Here is a 22,928-nt window from a genome sequence, read left to right as displayed (position 1 = left end):
TCAGGAATGAGAGTGTTCTTGAAGGAAACCCCAAATGCAAGCCCGTAATTCTCTTTTGTCATGAATAACTTACATCTCCTTCTTCATGAAGAGACACGCTTTTCTCTAGCGACTTTTTCACGTAGGCCTGGTGTTTTGTACAACCAGCATGCAGCTCTGCTAGGCCTTTCAATATAAACACCGTTTATTTGTTTGAGAATTCCGAGGAATTTCTCGACATTAAAGCTCATTCTTGAAGCATTCTCATCTGGCACGGTACATTAACCTCATCATCTATGAAATGGAACAGGAGACATTCCACATTAGAAGAACTCGGGTCTTGTGTGACATCAGAAGTGAACTATACATGCTGATCATTGGATACGTTCCTTGTTCAAACGGATGTGGTATTTGCACAAAGTGCATAAAGTGAACATGAATCGAGGAAGTACGTGTGTATCTAACAGCCTGCTCATATGACTTCTGAAACAATTGGAAGAATTTCGATTAAACGCATTTTTGGGCGTCCACAATAAACATCATCCGAAAATTTTAACTTTAGTCTGTATCGGGCAAGTATTATGGAGCCGGAATTGTTCAGCCGGTACAAAGACGAGGCCAAAGTCTGGAATTCCGAGAACTCGGTGTTCGATTCCCGGTAGATGCAAGAGGTTTTCTTCTTCTCCATAACGTTCACACCTGTAGCTCTGGGGCCTACACATCCTTCTACATAATTGGTGCTGGGGAACTTTCCCATACTAAAGCAGTACGGGAGTGAAGATGACGACTCAAGATGACTCAAGCTCAAGCGGTTAGTCGCTCGCTTTCCAGAGCGGCGGCCCGGGTTCGATCCCGGGTCTGGTCAGGTGAGATTTATGGTGGAGAAAGAGGCGCTGGGGCAGGTTTTCTTCGAGTACTTCGGGTTATCCTGCCAATCTTCATTCCACCAATTGCTCCACAATCACCCTCACTTATCATCTGGGGCTGGTAAAATAGGCCAGAAGTGGCCGCAGTACAAGGGTCTTAGTCCCACCCTAATAGCAATATAAAATATGACGACTCACCTCCGTCTAGTGTCGATGTTAAGAATGGTGGAGCTACTCCTCCACTCCCCAATGCGTCTTCATGGTGCGTTGCTTAATTAAGTAAGTTCACGGATAATTTTACCCTTATAACTAAAATATGAGAAATTGTGTTTCGATTCCCTAAAGCTCCAAGAGATTATCCTCATCTCCACAGAGTCCAGACCTCCAGGTTTGGGGCCCACCCAGCTTCCTACATAATTGTTGCCGTGGGCTCTTTGCCCAGTTAGAAAGTAGCAGAGGCGTGAAACTGACCACTCGACTCAACCTAGAGCCAAAGTTATGAATAGAGGCTATACAATTCCACTCTCCCATACGCCTTCATAGCATGACGCTAAATCAATTAGGCACAGAGAAATTTTACTTTTAAATATAAACTGTTATTGGTGAAGTAACGTCCTTACTTTATAAGTAAATAAAACCGACCGTCGTTGGGTTTCTGAAGAATGCTACTTACAGTGACATACTAGTAAAATAATTTTGTTTATCTCATTTATTTGTACAATTTTAATTGTTAAAATTTTATTTTTGGGAGACAGGTCCCAGCGCATCGGAGGACCTGATGCCTCCACTGTCATAGTTGAAAGGCAAATGAAGCAGGTTCCTCTGAATGGCTGATCCCTTCTACAAAACTACACGGTATTACAACCCGGAAGAATGTCGTCTCATAATAAATGAATATGATTAGTCACGTAAGATAGGAATTATTCTGGAAATTGTATTTGTTTCGATTAGTTTTGAGGCTATCAAAGCGGTGACTATGAAGACAATTCGAAGGAATGACTTACCTCCATTTTAAGTGTCCAATCCTCTTTCGTTTTTTTTTCTTTCATTCTTTGATCCCGCAAATGAAGACAGCAAGTCTCTCGCACCTCACTGCACAGCCTTGTATTTCAGGAGACAGTACTGTTCGCATGTAATTCACTTCGGAGAGATCTACACATTTTCATTCTTGTTAACTCGACTGAGGATGCACTATGAAATAATGGATCCCCGTGGATATGTTAATCAGTATTTTATCACAATCACGGGGAATAAAACAACTGATAAACAGTTTGTCCGGCCTGTCACGGTAGCCGAGCTTTCTAAGGCATGTACTGTTTTCGTTCGCTTGGAAACCGGGATTTTGGGTTCGAATCCCACTCAGGGTATGGATGTTTAGTTTGTGTGTGTGCGTTTTTCTGTGTTTGTGTACAGCTGATCACCCGCCCAAGGAATTCTACCGAATGTGTAAGATCTAGAAAAACCGAAGTGAACGGAGAAGTTCATGGAGGTAGGCCTAGGCCCAAGGAAAAAAAACAGTGTGTCCGGTTATATGAAACACCGGACTAATGACAGTTAAAATTTTGTTTTATTGGCTATCATCATGTACCGATATTCTTTATGCACCATAGGCACATATAATGTTTTGTTTAAAGGCAACGAAAATAACTAGGCTGAATACAAATATTATTACCGACTTACTTAATAAAAGATCTCTTTGCAGACTGAAGAGTCCTGTCTTCTGGGATATAACGTCGTGTAGTCCGTTGACGTTCAACGGATCCCAGAGGATAGAACTCTTCATAACCACCGATGTGAGAACCTAAATCCTATATACTTTTTGCAAACTGTCCACTCACACAGTAACATAAACATAATTAAGGAAAATACGATTTAAAATTACCAAATACACAAACAAACACAAAGGGAGAAAGGAATCAATTCGTCAGCACTAGATTCGAAAACTGGTCATTCTGTACAGTCTGTCCTCAATATACACGAATCATAGTAATTCAGCCGTTTATATAAAAATTTGAAGGTGTCCAATTTACTTAAGAAATTCCGCGATGTTGAAGAGATTACATGAATACTAACGATAAGCAGAATTTTCTCTTGTATATTTAGGTACCTGACTGTCATAAGGCATGTAGCACGAATGGGGAAGGAGAGGAGAGCCAGAAGGAAAGAGACCACTGGGAAGAGAAAGGCGTATGTGTGTGGACAATATTACAATGGATCTTAGAGATATAGGATGGGATCGTATGGACTGGATTTATCTAGCTCGGGATAGGGACTAGTGGAGGGCTCCTGTGAACACGGTATTGAACCTTCGGGTTCCATGAATACTGGGAAATTCTTGAGTAGCTGCAGAATTGGCGGCTCCTCCAGAAGGGATCAGCTCCATGAGTAAGTAAGTACTGTTATGAAGTTTTTAATGTGAAGAGCAAACGACGAATGAATTCAATGTAAAGTAAATATTTGCTCAGCACAATCTCTAGACCTACATTTTTGTTAAGCCACTAGCTAAGCATGAAGGAAAATAATTCAACCTCTTCATAGTCAGCTCATTCTACGTAACTTTCGCGGTTATGTAGAAGCGCTCTGACAGGGCCAACCTCAAAGGAACGCATCTCTACGTATATTAACTTTACTCTAAGCACAGTATACACAAGCAGAAAATGTCATTCAGGCAAATATTTACGTACTCACAGGCACAATACCTGAGGCTCCAGTAACTGTGTAAATTACGGTACATTTGCAGGAAATGAAATCGAAACAAAGAACAGCACAATAAGTACTGGAGTTATTATCTTATTGTATAACTTTTTATAATCTACTTAGTTCGAAGTCAAATGTTAGCTGAGCGTCTACAAATGAACATAGCTGCGAGGCTAATCCATTAGGAACATTCCATGTTAGTACAATCAAGGGCCCTCCTAATGTAGAACCCCACGTTTAAGACTCTTGTTCCGCGAGATAGTAGGGACATAATAATAGGTTCTTAATCCGTAGAAGATAATGACAGCAGCGCAGAAACACAAGACTTTCGAGATGAAACTCCGACCTAGTCCTCGACAGAATCTTCGGTATATTAAATCCCGGGTATGAGAGGGGGATGATGTTGTCATTTAACGAAAGTATACTTGAAAACTGTCACTTATACTGTTAATTTTATTTATTATTCTATTACAAGCTTAAGAACACAGAGTCTTCTTTCATAATTTTGCAGACGTGTCCGGTACTGGAACACCCCACTGAAGAGTTGACCTTGCGGATCTGTGTAGCACTCTTCAGTGACTTACAGGATGTTAGAGCAATGACTAAGGTACTGCAGAGACGTAACAGTACTAGCCTATCGTGATGGTAGCCATGGTGATGGTCAGGCGAAACAGTCTTGAACTACTGTTGGACACCAAATTTTAGGGACCTGAGGCGTGATCTTACCGTAACAATAACCACTGCTTGTATCGACTGCTAGTCTAACTAACGAGAGCTGTGACTGAGGATCATGGTAGTTAAGCTCTCGGATTGTGTTCCGTTAAGCTTAGCGAAGCTATGCTAACAGAATGGAGGTTCGTCTTTCTCTGTATGTAACATAATTTACTATGTAACATCAGTCTGTTATCAGGAAGGGAATTGTTTTATGACGTACGATTTAACTATGGAATTAGCATTATTTCTGATTTCCCTGTTCTATGGTTTTAGTATTCATATTTATTTACTACAGTGATGAAAGAAAATACTGTAGCTGTTAACACATTCTAATCTGGACAATGTTACTTCAGATATATGACATGCAAAAATCAGCTGATATTTATATATGTTATTACGTATTTTTTAATGCTTTGCGCATAATTTGTCACTTTTTGTAAATTTAATTATTTTATTTTACATGAATATATTAATGCGATAAGAGGAATAATAATTGCAAACAGTTCTGAACGCGTATAATTTCTTTCTGGTTGGTCATCGACTTACGTTAATCATGAATTTGGGAATACATAAAGTACTGCGCTACAATTTCACTTGTTATATCCCGAAGGCAATGAGAGGAACGCGGATCATCCGTACACATCCAGCAGCCTATATAATTTGCGGACTGCATATTCAGTCCTTAGATCCCGTGTAGAAGTCAAACTCGCATATTCTTGATCTAAACAATATATGTGCAAAATCGATATTGACAAAATGGTCATTATTAAATTTTATTGCACTTTCTACGGTTCATATGAGCCTACTAAAAGCTAGCGGCAATATTAAACACAAAGACAAATTTTTATTTCACAAAAGGTGAAAGTAGACGCATATATAATTTTTATTTAAGTATGATAAAATACAAGAAAACTTGCTGACTCAAAAACTCTACTTCCATCTACATATTATTTCTATAAGCCTGCTGGTTTTACACAGATGCTGCTGTCTACAATTCCATAAAATGGGCATCTGCAAGTGAACAGACTCTACGGACTACCGTAAAAAATTTAGACTTGCCTTCAAATTTATTTTTCCCTACATAGTAAAAAATAAAGAAGTTTAAACAGCATAAAGAAACACAAAGCTTGCGAATTGATTGCGAGAGAAACTGAATAGATTATCAAACTTAACTGCGTTCAATAAATACATGAAGAGTGTAGCAAATATGTACCAATGTAATATTAATTTGTTGATATATTAAAGTTTACTACAATCATAACATTAATTTCTTACTCGGCTGAATCTAAATAGATGCAATTATAACTGGCAACGCTTCCAATATTCCAAGCAGAGAGAAGAGTTTTGATTGCCCTTATACATATATTTGTTTTAGCAGATAATTAAATAACTTACTTCTGGCAACATCTTATTCTGACGCGAAACAAATAGCAAATCACGCCATACTTATCTGTTTTCAGCAAAGCAGACTGAAGACAGACAAAACCCGTGTAACTAACGTGTATACATTACTAGATGAAACATTTCACAAAAATCTCTAAGAGACCTTCCTTAAAAAATGCTTATGACTCTAGTTGAGTTCCCAAATAAGAATAGAACGAAAACAAATTTTCAAACGTGGAACCATAGGAGATATTATCAAAATGTATCTGTAGTTTGTAAGAAGTTCCACACTTCAGTGAGGATAAAAAGAAAAGGTACAGCTATTCCTGTAACAGGCCGTGGAGACCCAGAGTGTCGTGAGACTTTGAGGCTTCCATATTTTCTAGAAAATCGGCTCACAGATGGCGGTGACGTTGTCAACCTTATGCGCAGGTACCGATGACGAACCAGAGAGCGGGGAAAGCGCAGTATAGCGACTGGCTATGGGCTGGGAAACCGAGGGCTCGGAGTTAGAATCGCGGAAGGGGGGGGGCAAGAATTATCTCTTCTCCACGTCTGGGATCCACCTACTCTCCTAGCCAATGGATATCGACTACTATTTCCGCCGGGGTAAAGCGGCCTGGACGTGAAGCTGATCACTCACCTCCAGTTAGCGCCGAGGTCAAGAAAAGGTGGGTCTATACATTCACTCCACTAACGTCGTAGTGCTTAATTAGTTAAGCAAATGGAAAACTTTAGCTTTCTTCACCGATGGCGAACTATTGTACCGATCCAAAGATTGGCACGGCCTTAAATATCTTTTGGCACTGATGACTACAGTTACTGTATATACCAACATCTGGGGTCACCTGATAATTCAATAATTCACGTAGCAGTAATTATTCTTCGCACGATATGACACATCTTGAAAACCGAAGGATGTGTTAATCCAGAGAAAGATAGCTACATTACAAATATAACGTCGTACACTTACATATATCCCTTTAATTAATCTGAACCGCGAACTACATAAAACTAAATTCCGTGGCCTGTAGTCAGCAAGCGATCTATACCGACCGAGGGACCGCCGCTTGTCGGCGAATTTGTGCCAACTTTTAGGTGATAGAGTGTGTCGCGTGGTGAGCGCAAAGAATCCCCAAGGCATTTAATTTCGGTTTTCTAGACCGGAACCACCATTTCCTTCAAATTGCTCCTCAATTATCCCCACGAGGCTGAATGAACGCCGTTCGAGACTAATTACTTCTTAGAAAATCTGGTAGAGTTGGGGAATCGAACCCAGGCCTCTGAATCTGTAGCAAGGAACTCTGACATTTAGACCACAGTCGCGAACTACTTTAAAAGGTTATCTCCCTCAAAAAAGTATATACATATATTCTTAACCCTCTGTCATGTATTTAAGGCCATAACAAAGCTGTAAACCTCAGAGATATTACAGTCAGCACCATACAAAAAAAAAAAACTCCGTGGCTTCAATCCGTAAGCGAATATACAGACCGAGCGATCGCCGCTTATCGACGAATTTAGTGCCAACTTTCTGCTCCATAACACTCAGTAACCACATACAAGCTACAAACTGAATAAATGCCTAAAAATGAGCGGCTGTATATATCTCATTAAACTCACCAGGAAGAACCTCTCATTGTTAAGAATGGCAGATTTGCAGCGACCCGTTCGCAATTCGTGTTCATGACACACCTCATTTCTCGACGAACACGCATGCAGTTTATTAGTGATAGGATGTCCGACAATGCAGGCGAGGGTAGTCATTTATTACAAGGTTCTCTAAAGGCGCGTCCACACTACTCGTGCTCGTGCTCGTGTGACTCGCTATGCTCGCCAGTAATGTGGACGATATGACAAGTCACGAGACAAGCAAATTTTTAATTTTTAATTTAAAAACTGTAGCCAATAAATTAAAATACGACTACAGCCTATACACACTACGAGTAAATAAACGGATCCTCACGCGCCGAAGCCTGGCGAGCAACTGAAGTAGTGTGGACGAAGATTTACGAACACAAGTAAAAGCCAGACGAGTCTCCCGACGAGCACAAGCACGATCACGAGTAATGTGGACGCGCCTTTAGGCCAATGGAACGAAAACTACACAGGAGACGTATAGAAGAAAAGTGTGTAGTTAACTGTACCTCGAATCATGTTAAGGCTGGTAGCTCTGTTTTCCAAATAATAAACATCTCTAAGGTCTCGGCCATTGTAAATTTGATTACAGGAAGCGTGAAATTCGGGGGACTTCTGGAATAAGAAAGCTATAAATAAATTAAGAATATAATGAAAGAAAATTATCTGAAAAGTTACGAACTTCCTTTCTCCGCTGCAAAGCTACAATTTTTAGTCGAAATGAGAAAAATGAAACAAGCTCCATATTTATTTACGAACTGCAAATAATTCAGACCTGGATGTTATGAAAACAGAATTGCAAACCAACAACAATGGTACAAATATTATCTTTGTGGACATTATCCATCTTCCTGTTTTTACAGCCGGGGTAGCGTAGTCGGTATAGTGACTGGTTACGGGCTTGACTATACATGCACTCCCCCATACGCCTTCATGGCGAAGTGCTTAATGCGTTGAGCAGAGGGGCAACTTTACCTTTACATCTATCTGTTTTTATTTAAACACCGTCATGTTTATATTTAAAAAAGAAACGTTTCGGAGACTGCATTCTGTCTCTGTCTTCAGGTAAAACCTACTCAGTTGGGTCCAATTGACGCAGCTAATCCACATCTTCAGAGACAGGGACTAAGTCTATCGATTAGGTTCAACTGAATAGGTTTTACGATAGATAATGTCAGAAACATAGTATTTGTACTAATTTACCGTCACAATAAACTTTTAAATCTTATTTCCACAATAAACTGGGGCCTGAACAAGACCAATGCAGTAATACAGAATCAACCGTCACAAATTGCTTACGACTGAAGCTGGTACAGAACTTAGTTCTGAGCTTAATATGAGCAAACACATATGAAGATATCTTCCCTGTTACTCAAAAGAAATACACAGACATGAGCTTCAGTCAGATCATAAAAACCATTACATTCTGAGGGATAACCTTGGCTGTGTGTTCCAGCATCTCTTCCAGCACAGAGATCTGGTTATCTCACCGAGATTTCTTTTTCAGATCTTCCATTTACTTAAAAGGAACATACCACAAAAGCTTCTGGATATAATTAAAATAGAAAGGACTACTTGGGGAGCTTTCCACCTACACAGAGTCATAAAATATCAACCAAGAGACTGAAGATGCTGAATAAAATCTCTATGCAGGAAAAGAAATTACATATTCAATGCCTACTAAGTTAGGAAGCCGGGATAGCTCAGTTGGTATAGCACCTGACTACGGACTGGAGGAGGGGTCGGAGTTCGAATCCCGGTAGGGTCAGAATCTTCTGTTCTCCACGTCGTCAAGACCGACACTGGGGCATACCCAACCTCATATCGAATGGGTACCGGGAGTAAAGCGGCCGGGGCGTGAAGCTGACCACTCATCTCCAATTAGTGTCGAGGTCAAGAAAATGAGGATCTATACACCCACTTCCACATACGCCTTCATGTTCTGTTTAATTAGTTAAGCACAGGGACAACTTTACCTTTTAATGCCTACTAGGTTAAGTGACCCTCAGTATGAGAATGGAAGTGATAATATTGATAAGGAAATTCAGTCTCTTGTTTTTCTTCCTTCCAACACATTTTAACATTTTATAGAAACCAAAGAAGATTGAATGAACATTTGATGTCAACGATTTAATATTCGTACTTGCAATTAGCTCTACTTTTAGTTCGGAATCAGAAGGAGAGACAGTAACAGCCGGAACAAATAAATTAATGAGAACGATATAAACAAATTAAAAATGCAAATTGTGTCAAAAAGAAAGTGAAAGAAAAATTATGTAAAATCTGTCATGAAACCTGGTAGAAATACCATGCAACAGACCAGCTAAGCTTTCATATCTTATCATCAAAAATACTAATATGTTAACAGAGGAGACCTGTGAATTTGGAGTCATACTGGAGCCCTTACGTGCAACGGATCTGCTGAAACCATGAAGCTACAGGTTGGTACTTTTTGTAGATGTGAAGCCCGGAGGCGACGGGTGAAATTATAATATTTTATAAGGGTATATTATTATAAAAGTACCGACTAATGTTGTGTGAAATCCTTTGTTATCTTAACAGTTATAAACGTTAAGAAAGCAGCCTTCTGGGATGTGGCGCCGTGTAGATATTGTGTTAAGTGACGTTTCGGAGGAACGTATCCCTCAAGCCGGTTCCTCGCTTGCGGAGATTCTTCTTTTTTTCTACACTGAAGACAGAGGCGATACTTCCTCCGAAACGTCGGTTAACACAATATCTACACGGCGCCACATTCCAGAAGACTGGCTTTCTTCATAAAACCTCAAATCTTACAGAGTTATAAACGTGTTGACGGGGTCTCAATAATGGCGGCAGAATTTAATGTATTTGGAGTCTGTGCCAGTGTAAATTACAGGCAGAAATACATCAATAAATTATACAATATTAGCTTAATTTATATTAAATGCCAGCCTCATCATCTTGACTGTCATGAATTGAGGGGGAGTAGACGTCTACCCAGAACTTATTCCCTTATCTTCACAAAATCCGCTCTGTTCTCCGAACATTTTCCGCCTATAGTTGCCCGCAAGTCCTTGAGCCCAACAAGACTACTTCAAAGAGACATTAATTTCATTAATATAATTCCACGCCGCTGGGCAGTAATTACAGGAGCGCTTCCTTATACTGAGTGACGCTTATTGGTTCACAGTGAGCATGTGAAAATATTTTTCCACTGTACGACCAACGTATTTTTTAATGAGTGGGTGGAGAGAGAATGAACCCACTTAGTATACACGTCACTACTGGGCATTTTGTACCAACCCCCGATGACAGATGAGTATGTAGCAGTTGATGAAATGAGAACTGGCACGGGAAACCGAAGTACCCGGAGGAACCCTTCCCCAGTGACGCTTTGTCCATTACAAATCCCACATGACCTGATATGGGCTTGAACCCGTGCCGTGGTGGGATGCCGGCGACTAACCGCCTGAGGCATTATATGGCAACCACCAAGCTATTTGCAGTCTTCTACTTTCGTATAAAATGGCCATGATCTTTTGCATGAAGAATGTCGCATAAGTATGAGAGGATCTGGGAAAACTAGGTTAGAATGATAGCAAGGAGACACCACGAGAACCTGTATAATACCTCGTAACACGTGAATGTAATAGGGTAAACTCACGAACGCTTCATTTTAGAGCCACGAAAGCACCTTATTTGCTATTCGACTTTTCAGGCATATACTAGCTTATTATTCCGTGGCAATACAGCAAAGAGAATGTGCCACTGTTTCAGCAGACCAAGGATGCTGGGCTGTGTCAATGAGTGCATGCCATGCGCACGAGCTGTGTACTTACACAGAACCTCGAGAGTAAGCGTATCTTTCATGGGTTTCTCTTCCTTCTGCTGCATGACTGGGTTGGTTCCCTTGCACGTGAGAACCTCTCCGTTCTCGTACCGGGTCGCCGTGAAGATGAGGAGGCTGCGCGTTTCGTACGTTCCATCCTCCTAAAGCAGAACAGATCACAGTGTACATTAAAAGCCGACCAGTCTCTTCTGGTGCGAGAAACTTATACGCGTTTTGACACCTACTACTGATGATACGCGCATTTTCTTTGACGCTTTAAATGCCGAAATTCATCTAAATAATATTTTAAATTCTACTCTAGTTTGGAAATTTTTTATACACCGTCCAAATAGGCTAGCGATTTCCATCTCCATGGGCCGCTGAAAGAGTCGAGAAGAGTCAGAAGTTTGAAAATGATAAGTTTGCCCTGTAATTTGTCAGTCATTTTTTGCAGATGTGTCATAAAAATCTTGCACGGAGCTGAAATCACGAAATTTATAGATAAATGAGAATAAATTTGTGCCACTGGGGGGCGACTACGCAGAAAAAGAAAACTGAGATAACAATTTTGAAACATGAAGAAAGCAGTCTTCTGGGATTTGGCACCGTGTATATGTGGTGTTAACCGACGTTTCGGAGAAACGTATCGCCTCCATCTTCAGGGTAGAAGAAAAAATATAAGAAATCAGCAAGCGAAGAGACCGTGAGAACCGGTAAAAGCAGACGGTCTCTTCGCTTGCTGATTTCTTATATTTTTTCTTCTACCCTGAAGATGGAGGCGATACGTTTCTCCGAAACGTCGGTTAACACCACATATACACGGTGCCAAATCCCAGAAGACTGCTTTCTTCATAGTCACCGCCGTGAAAGCCTCAAATCTTACAATTTTGAAACATGTTAAGAAGTTACAAAATAAAATTAAGTTCTAAAATCTATTGTACCTACAATGTACATTCAGTTCCTTATTTGGAACATGGACTTTAAAAATTTCCATGTGAATATGATCGATTAAGAATCAATACCAAATAGCCTCCTGAATGCTCAATGCGGTACTTGAGCGCTTGACGACTCAACATGAAACCAGGGATATTTAATTTTTAAAGTAACAACTTCCCATGCTATTTCACTGTAATTCAGTCATCCAAAAGAGTTTCCATTAGCCTGACAATACGTAGTAGATGCCCACGCTCTCGCATTAATAAATCCCAAACGGTGCATAAATACGACTCCAATGTCTCTCCTGTCGGAGTGTCTGTGTAGTTTCGGGACTGGCAGGAGACGTATAGGCATGCCTACAAGCCATCAGCATCTGGCGGGCAGTAGCAGAAATGTTAGCTTTTAAATCCCGTTCTTTCGGATCTCTGGATCCGAGACCTTGCATACAAAATTCCGTTTTAACGTGGGGAAATTGTATTGTGCATTCGGCACTTCAACAGCACAGGAGCCTCTACTCCTGCTATTCTAATACAAGAATTGGAAACAACTCTCAAGCAGATCGGCCGAAAAATAGGATTTTAAAATTTATATAATGCTAACACAAAGCTTCACAGGAGCCTATCGTAATGCAGCCTACTCAGTCTATGTAATCTACCCTACGTTCCTAAGACCTAGTTTAATAGTAGCCTCGCAATTTTTATGAGTTTTAATTTAAGAGTTTCTTTTGCTGTTCAGTTATGATGTGTGTAAATAAAAATTTATTGGATTTCCGCAGATCATCGATTTAATAACCGCATATCAGAAGAATATCATCACTATAAGATTCATACCGAAATTTGCGGTCGAGAGGGTGGAATCATGATTCGTATTTGGGATGCCTCGACTTCATATCTCGAACGGAGACCGACTATGATGAACGAAATATTGCTTTTCCTCAATCTCTCCAGACAAATGCTATAACAACACTACGCATCCTTCCGTATCCGTTAAAATCCGTTATTCGCTAATCGTATTGTGACATGACGCCCGAAAGCCGGAATAGTGAAGTCAGAATAGAAGTTCATTGCCAGGCAACGACTCGGTAAAGACATCCCCGCTGCAATGAACATGCCTGTAACAATGGTACAGAAGCGTTTTCTATGGATCCGCGCCATCATCGTCACTGTGAAACTGGGCGGTATTCCCGCCTCGTCAACGATAAAGGCTGGGTTCTCTGGGTGTCTGTGCAAAGTAGCTATAAAGAAGTGTTCGGAAGCAGAGAACAGTAGTCAAATAGAGTGAAAAGTAGGGTTTCGAGACGTCAGCCTGCTAGTATATGAACTTGGGAGCAGAGGAATTAAATTGAGTTGAGTCTTCAGAACTGGAAGTTGCAGAATAATGGAAAGAAAGGAATTACGTGGGGACCAGGAGACTTTATGTGTGATTTTAAGGTACAGAGAGACTGTTAAAAATCCGTTGCCGGGATAGGACTAGTGAAGACTGAGAACCCTAGTGCGTTTGCAAAGGTGAAGTGTAAAGCGTGTAGATCAGCTGTAGCGCTGTATTGCCTGTAGTCCCTAGTTGTATGAATAGGGTGTCAATAAATTCAGTCACCCAATCCAAAACCCTCATACAGATGACAGTATTTTTATTCTATACCATGCAACTTAGTAGACTGAAAGCGCATCTAAATACCCAAAGAATGAATGAAACACAAGAGTAAACACTATCGTCACTGCGCCTCTCACCCTACTAATTATTTTACGGGCGTAGTGTTTCGGACCTAAACCCGGTGTGAAGCTGGAAAAGGTACCGATATTAATTAGGAACATCCTCTCTCCATACACAGGAAAAAAGTGACAGGAATGGGGTTGAAGGTGGGTCTGTGGAGGATCCAGAGGAGAATTTCTTTTAACATTTACGTATTAAAGCTTCCCTAATTTCAGATAAACTCAACTCCATCATCAGAGTCATTTATATAGTGCTAATATTTTTACACAGGACGAAACGTCGGATCCGTTTTCCAATAATACACTGAATTAATCCAAAAACTATTTTAGGTCCACTATACTATATACTATAATTACTAACGATCTAATTTCTTTGCCTTTGTAATTCTTTTAAGTCTATTTATTATATCTATTATTGCAGAAACTCGAAAATCTGTTATTACACTTCTAACTTTCTTTTTTCGGTTTCAGCGCATGAAACATTCCATCCATCTCATGCAACCCATTTCAGCTGACATTTACTCTCCAGATTTTAGTGGCGAAAACAGGGAATATCTCTGATAACAAATGTAAGGAGAAAAGTGCTAGAGATTTTCCAGTCGGGAATATAAAGGGCAGAGGCGAAGTCCAGTAACCTCTCGTCGTTTTCTCAGTTTCTGAAGTAACGAATCTCTCGCAGATCCAATAATATGAAACTTGAGGTTACTAAGTTTATGGCTATGGAGGTTACTATATTCCGAACTGTCGTGAGGTAGTGAATTGCCCTTGGGCCATTTGGTCAAAATATCATAGTCCAAAGTTCCTTTTACCCAAAAGAAGTGTATTATTACAGTCATGTATATTTTAGCCTTATATACATAGCTTGTATATATTTATGTATGGGGGGTAGGCCTTCTCGGCCCTTGCACCGAGACCTACCGTGGTCTATTGTGCTTATATATACAGCTTACTCGGGAGAGCGTCAGACAATATTCTGGAAGGACAGAGTTCGATTTCCTCCAGGGGCAATTCTTTTCTCTTCTTTACAGGGTTCAAACCGACTCTGAGGTCCAAGGAGCCTCCTATCCAATCGGTTCCGGGGATAAAGCGGTGGAGGCGTGAAGGTGACCACTCACTTCCAGCTAGTGCCGAAGTAAAGAATGATGGAGATACACCTCTGCTCTTCCACATATCTTCATGGTATAGTGCTTAATTAAGTACAGCAACAACTTTACCTTATACACTTCATTAATAATTAATGGAAGTTTTTTTTGAGAGCCCACGTCCCTCCTAGCCGACCGTCAAGTGCCACTAGAGGCACGCGCCCCAGCGGTTGAGAAACACCGCTGTATGAGCAGTACTCTACCCAGAGTTCGCATGATATCACGAAAGCCAAGCTGCTCTCTACCTTATGCTTCCTACTGGTGTGCAGAGACAAGAGCACAATTTCCCTATTTCGACAGTTTCCACCGCTCCCAATGGTGCACTCTTAGCCCTGGACCCTGGCCCCTATCCCTGTCTCACAAAACGTGTCTTCAAAGCAGCTTGCTTCTCTATCCTGAAGTGTGAAGGAGCATGTTCCTCCAAAACGCCGGTAGATATCCAGTACACTACATGGCGTCACATCATTATCGCCTAGAAATTTTATTAACAATTTACTTCAACATACCTTGTATTTATGTTCTTCAATAATTAGATTAAAATCATGGATAAAGAGGGGTGAAAATGCTTTTTTATATATTGTCACGTGTATGAGTGACTATAGACGGGGTTTGTATTAGGAACTGGGTTTATTGAACTCCAACAGAACGTAACTACAGGTAATTATAGCCCTATCGCTAATTCACACAATCGGCTGTTCACTACAGCGCGCACTAAGTCTTCTCAGTCTGTTTTGAGTAGGGGAAACTGTACCTTTACTTTATATATTTTCACCAATAACTATTGCATTCGGTAGCGTAGTTGGTTGAGGCACTATGTTACAAACCGAAAAGTCGCGGTTTCGAGTGCCGATGAGGTGGAATTTTCTAATTTGCCTAATCCTTCCAGTAGTACTATGGCCTTGGAGTAGACTCAGCTCTAAGAGAAATGAGTACCAGGAATCTCCCTGGGGGTAAAGTGCGGCCGGCGTTTAAGGCTGATAACGTCACCGCCATCTGTGAGCTGACTGCCTAAAAAATGTGAGAGCGTCGACGACTCACAATCCTATGGGCCTCCACGGCCTCTTACAGGGATATATTTCCATTTTTTACCTTTTTTACCCTACTCCCATAAATATAATTCTGGAAAATTTAACGGAAGTATACGGCCATAATACTACGCATTACAGTATAAATATAGAGTTAACCTTACATAAAAAATATTACTACTTCCAGCAGTTGTACAGCACAACTTATCAGTTGGAAATTATCTTCTTCTTCTTCTTCTTCGTAATTCAAACTATTCTGAACTTCTTTCAATAATTTATCATTAGGTAATAGATATATGTGAAAACATGTCTAATAGTAGTCGTCCCTGCNGTCTACCCTTCATATATTCATTACACCCCCCACCCCCCCAATGAAGATTCCTAGTACTCATTTCTGTTTGAGGCTGAGTCGACTCCAGGGTCATAGTGCGGCTGGAAGGATTAGGTCAACTGAAAAAAACCCACCTCATCGGGACTCGAGCCCGCTACCTTCATGTTTGTAGCAGAGTGCCTCAACCAATTAAGCTGCCGCGCGCCACCTTGCTAAAGGTGCCATACAGAAAGTCTCACACAAGCGCAGATGCATTATATACGTGCCTTACTTCTTATACGTTTATGAGTCTCTGCTCTGAGGCAATAGAAGAGACCCGCAAGTTTCTCTGGGTTACTTATAATGAATGGGGGAAGACTGCCCCGATGTTATTGAACTGTACAGAAATTAACTGTACCAGTGAGTGGGAGGGGGACTGGATGGCTTCACAACCGCCCTGAACGAGGCAGTGAATGGAACAATCACAACTGTCACAGCCGAGGAGAGAAGCCTGGACCCGTATCACCAGAGACTACTCAATCTGCTGAGCTCTCACGCTTTCAGCAAATTTAAGTGCATTTTCTTGACACCGTTTCAATAATTTAATAAATCCTGTTATGTTAAAAATAAAAGCCTTCATATGAAGTAAAAATTTTGCGGGTTTACTGAAACTCAATCTTCAGACTTCATTGTTGAGGACAGTTTGAATGGGAGACATCTCTGAACCTTAGTCATTATAATTCCTCCTGTTTAACTCTGTTACCTTCCTTAGTGAATGCTCCCTTTGCATTTAGTTCGTGGACCATATTTACATATTTAATAATCCCAAAACCTCTGCACTGAGAGGTAAGATGGCTAATTAGTTAGTGTTAAAAAGTTGGTTCTCATGGAAAAGTTCTAGTAGGCTAATAACTTACGTAGCTTATGTTATTCGCGTGAAATCTACGTATTTGTACAATGAAATGTTACAAAGGTGCAGAAATTCAGTGTCTTTCCATTTTAAATAACTGTTTTATTCTGAAATGTGTAAATTAAGAATACAAGCTTCTTCCTGACTCCAAATCTAATAACAATCTTTTCGATTGTTTCAGTCTCCATCATCATTGTTAAGGTAAAGGTATCCCTGTAACAGGCCGTGTAGGCCCATAGAAGTGTGAGACATCGAGGCTCCCACATTTTCTACACAATCGGCTGAGTGGTAGCGGTGAGGTTTCAGCCTTACACGCCGGCCACCCTTTATCGCCAGAAAGATTCATGGTACTCATTTCTGTCAGAGGCTCAGTCCACCTCAGAGTCATAAGTGCGGCTGGAAGGTTTAGAACAACTGAAAAATTCAATTACCTGATCGGGAATCGAACCCGCGACCTTGCGGCTTGCAGCATAGTGCCTCAACCAACTGAGCTACTGTGTGACCATCTTCATCGTGGGTTTTTATGATAAATATCGCAACAACACGTTTTATTCGAACCCACGGAACGCAGCAAAGAGAATACCCTGTGGGAATAAGTACAAACTGTTGGGGCGATATTAATCAAATCCACTCCTGATAATGGAGACGAATATAGTCTCCGAAGCGTCGGACACTTACCTTCATATTCACAAGCTGATCGCACGAAAATAATTTATTGAAAGTTAGAATAAGCGAAAGTTAGAAATCAAACATGCATGGAGAACCTATACTGTCAGAATGTATTTCTTCGGGTTCTATTTTCTCACGGTTTTGATGTTGATTGCGTTGTAGTAGAGTCTGCTAATAGCAGAGCTTCTGCGATGTAGAAAGCATACCTTTGTTGGTATTTGCGGACACTCTAATGATCATAAGGATAAACAGAGGGAAGCATATAAATGAATGCTGTACATTTATCACAACCATCAAAGTGAGTAGGACAGAAACTTCCTCTCTGTCTAAACGACTCAATTTCACGTTTTGTATTGGAAATTCTATACGCTTATGTTTCCTTTCCTTTGCCGAATCAGTCCTAATTTCACAAGCCAGATTTCGAAACAAACTAATCTTCAAAGAATGGAACCCATTTTACTCAATTCACTCTGTCTTCTGTTAAACACATCTGCACAACGACATTGCAGAGAGACTTGTTTTCATAAATGAACTGTCGCTGTCCTTATTGAAGAAATCAAACTTAAAGGATAACACTCTACAAAAAGGGAAGAGAATGAGTTGGAACATATCTTGATATTCTAGGTATAGACGAGCAGTAATTTAGGACTCCTGGAATGAAAAGTACGGTAATCTGAAAACTACTCCATGTTCGCTGAAGCAAATTTATAAAGTCTAACGGGAAAATTGGTGAGAAAGTAAGGCGTAGCAGCTGCCATTACATGGAACCACGTACATTTCTCATAGCATCGACTGAGACTCAGCCTCACTATCCAAACAATTCATCTAAAAGGGATGGAAGTAAACATGTCATCATCTTCAAATGTCATTCGCCGATGGTGTCATGAAATCAAGGCCGTTGCGTCGTACAAGGCCTTACCATCCGTAAAAGGATTCAAACAATAATAACCAAAAGATAAGACTGCTTATTAACGACGTTTTCTCATCTGCACATGTTATATAACGTCAGGTGGCAAGATAATTGTGACTGATGAACTGGAAGGACATGGAAGGGGACGATAGAGGCATATTTTAAAATCCAGCGCAGAATTTGTCTGTGAGTTAAAGAAGGATAAAATTACGGAAGAATATACGTTCCCCTTGGAGAGACAACCGCGGGGAAAGCTGTTAATTTCGTAGCTGCGTGTATGGTTTCGAGCCCAGTCGAACTCGCTTCCTCCTCAGAAAGGCATTGAGATCGTGAAAATAATGGGATCATTGTAGAACAGTGTTCCGCAACCTGTGTGCCGTCACAAGGTGAAAGGTGTGACACGAACTTTTACTATTGTAAGAAATTAATTGTCGAATTTTATTCGTTTTATTTTATCCCAGTTACCGTGTTTCACATGCTTGTATTTTATTCTCAGCCACTGCACTGATTAAATAAGATGAAGCTTGTTTATTCCTTATTACATGATGTGATTTTTTTTTGTACAGTAATGATGTATAAGCCGGTCATGGTAGCCGAGCGGTCTGGCATGCACTGTCTTCGCTCGCTCGGAAGCCGGGATCGTGGGTTCGAATCCCACTCAGTGCATGGATGTTTGTGTGCGTTTTTCTGTGTTTGTCTACAGGTAAAGGCCTTGCGACGAGTTGATCACTCGCCCAAGGAGTCCTACCGTATGTGTAAGATCTAGAAAAACCGAAGTGAACAGGAGTTCATGGAGGTAGGCCTAGGCCCACTGGGGCTGCAGTGCCAAGGGGAAACTGTTGTATAAATGTAAATTATTTACTTTTATTTTTCTCGCATCGACGCAGCTTCTTTGATATGCTTGCCGCATGTTCTGTGTACGTCCTTTCCCTAAAACTGCAAGGATTAGCATGGGTTTTCTTGTCTTTTATAACGCTGTTTTGGTATTTGCCCCTGTTTGTTAGAAGATAGAGCTTCTTCAAATTCATGACTTTCTTCCTGTAACGATGCACCCACCGATTGTTGGACTTCATTTAAAATTATAAATATTTAAAAAATAAGTCGGTATAGTGTCACTTCTTCCGTTTGAAGAGTAGAGATCCCGCGTTTTACAATTGTTTCAGTTCTATCACAGCTGTGCTCTGAAGTAGTTCGCAAATTTTGGTTGTTAGTTAGGGAATTACAGATATGTCGTTTAAGATGTCCCCGACTGTAGGGTCACTTGCTGACGGCAATAAAGTGGTGATGGACATAATTAAAGAACATTGAGAAATGCTGCAGTAGAAATTCAATAAGTATTTTGGAGAGAGTGTACAAGATTTCGACTGGGTTCGCGATCCATTCGTTGCGAATTCAGAACATCTTCCGATTAATGTACAAGAGGAACTCGCAGATTTAAAAACAGACAGAACAGTGAAACTAAAACTTCTCGAAGTGCCTTTGGATACGTTTTGGTAGGTAATAAGGAGTGGATACCTGGCTATCTCCGAGATGGCAGTTAATGTGTTATTGCCATTTTTAACTACATATTTGTGAGAACTGGGCTTCTCGACGTTAACTGAAATTAAGACATCAAAGAGGGAGCGGCTCAAATCCACCGATGAAGAAATGAGACTTGAGTTGTCAACGATTCCACCACGGATCAGTCGCCTGTGTGCAGCTACGCAGGCGCAAGTATCACATTGAGGGTATGAGTAGAATTACTGTATTTACTTTAATAGTAATAGAAGTGTATTTTCTACACTATACAGTGAATTAAAGTTCATTAATTGTTAATAAATGGACGCGTCGATTTCTGTTTAATGATAATAAAATAACAATATAATAATATTATAGTTAAGTTGATCACGTTACGTATTTATATTAATTGTCTGATATCGTGCGTTTTCGAGGGGAATAACATATTGGTGTGCCGTGTTGAGTCATGGATACTTCATGGTTTGCTGCGAGTAGAAAAAGGTTGCGAAACACTGTTCTAGAATACGGGAGGAAATACAGACCATTTCTTATTGTTATTAGGATGTGGAGGAAACCCCAAACTATCTCCTGCTGCTGCCAATATAGGGGAAACCTCACAACTATCTTCCGCTGTTAGTAATAAGTGAGGGCAGAATAAAGAAAATATCTTCTGACGTTTTTGTGTATGGAGGGAAACATATCTACACCCGTCAGAAATTGCTGGAAGGGCCAAACTAGCTTCTGCCGTTACCAGAAGACGGGAGAAGTCCAAACGTGTCTTCTGCTATTGAGGTAAGGAAGCTGCTTCGAGTTGAAAGAGACGGATGAAGAAAGGGTGGAAGAAGGGAATGCTGATAACATGGCATAAGAAACTGAGAAGAAATACGGGAGGGAGAAGGAAAATGATCATGTCCCCTCAACAACAACAATATTTTCTGGAACTGTAGCGTACGCGTTTCTGCACAGGAATGCTAGTGGCATTCAAAGGGCACAACTTCGCCGGCTCTGACTTAATCCGTTTGCTTATAATTGAACCCTTTCCGTGTTACAAAAATACATCTTACACACAAACTCTAGCCACCTGCTTTGAATAGTTTTGTGGTTTAATAAGAGTAAACATGTATTGCTGTCTCCTTGATAATACGCAGACATGCATTACACTGTTAAATCATTGAAAATTATATCATGGTTGGAAGCGATAGTATAGCACCATTCGTTTCACACAAGGGAGCAGGTCCTGTACAAAGTATTAGAAAGGACCTAAATATCAATCAGGTTATATACTGTCCACATGCATCATTAAGTTTTAACGACTTGGTCTATTTCAGCATGAATTTGCCGCAAAGCGGACCACTCCAGTTCTGTTAACTGATTAAAACTGACTCCACGGATCAGGGATCTTCCTGAGAAGTTAATGGTGTTTCAGCTAGTCAAGAAATTCCCCGCTATTTTATGGAACTGTAAGGTTAACTGCCTTGTTCACAGCAGACAGCAACCTGTATCCATGCTGAGCCAAATCAAATTAATTAATATCGTTCAATTGTATTTAAGATACGCTTTAATAATTACTTGCCTTTCATGCCCAGGTATTAACGGGAACACAGCGGAAAGAAACAGCGTTATTCAGTGAAGAAATTTCGAATACTTGTAAGCTAACAGATTTAAAAAAAAATCTTAAACTACAGGAAATTATTTTCGAAAATCCAAAACAAAAACACGATACTCGCTCGGAATATACAGACGTCTGATTTATTTATCTGAAAATTGTAAATAGACGTGTCGAGTTTTGTGTTAGGGAAAGCCATATTAAGATTTGAAGTCTGTGCAAGAATGTTTTCGTATTTACTGGACAAAGTTTGCCCTAATGTCTGAGATTTAAATTTAATTGAAGGTAGCAGGTAAAAATAACAGACAGAAAAGTTCAAAAAAGCTTCAGTCATTCATGAAAAACGATGCAATGAATTCAGATTAAATGATTAAAATTTCGTACAAATCTGTAAACCTGAAACAGTTTTCCGTGTTAGCTGCAATTACACGTAAAAAACTCGAACAAGTACATGAACTAAGCAAGATTTGAGGTTTTCATTGCGGCGACTAAGAAGATTGCCGCCTTCTGGGATGTGGTGCCGTGTAGATCTTGTGCGAACTGAAGTTTCGGAGAAATTTAATCATCTACCCTGAATGTGCAGGGGATACATTCCTCCGAAATGTCGGTTGACACAAGATCTACACGGCGTCAAATCCCAGAAGACGGCATCCTTCAGTTACATGAAACAGATTCCTCTATCATAAAATATAATTAACTATTAGAAATGAAGTAATGTCTATTGCCAACTTTTAGGTGCCATTCCTTTAAAACGTTAATTTCTTAATATAGGAATATTTTGAGAATAACTTTAAGTCTAGCATGAAGATTAAATTTTTCTTTGCTGTTAACGACTGAACCGGTTTGAATTTGGCACAGTGTTTGGGAATTAGGTAAGTGCCTTTTCTAATGTTACTGCTTCTGGGATTGCTGATGGCCCTAAAGCTGCACTAGTAAGTAGGTCTGTAAATCTTACCAAAAAGTCCCTGTGAACCGAACACCAATTATATCTGTGCTGCTCTTTCTGCCCATGGGATTCTTAAGAGGGAGAAAAAAACTGTCCTCCAGAGGCTCCATAAATTGAGGTGAGGTTTTTGCACTTAATCCTACAGCTACGCGGTAAAGGGGCGCAGGCTCAAAGGAGAGAGGG

At 40.3% G+C, this 22,928-nt stretch overlaps 1 protein-coding gene across 1 annotated transcript in view; it reads right to left on the bottom strand.

Moving 5' to 3' along the window:
* The window catches only part of LOC111862320 (titin), a 584,441-nt gene that overhangs the window by 205,729 nt on the left and 355,784 nt on the right, over positions 1-22,928 (bottom strand). The window contains exon 8 of the mRNA XM_023847603.2: positions 11,096-11,246. Coding sequence (XP_023703371.1) covers positions 11,096-11,246 — 151 coding nt within the window. The remainder of the gene's footprint in view (positions 1-11,095; positions 11,247-22,928) is intronic.

Source organism: Cryptotermes secundus, unplaced genomic scaffold, assembly GCF_002891405.2.
Source record: "Cryptotermes secundus unplaced genomic scaffold, Csec_1.0 scaffold319, whole genome shotgun sequence".
NCBI classification, from domain to species: domain Eukaryota; kingdom Metazoa; phylum Arthropoda; class Insecta; order Blattodea; family Kalotermitidae; genus Cryptotermes; species Cryptotermes secundus.
This window is presented reverse-complemented; position numbering and strand designations above follow the sequence as displayed.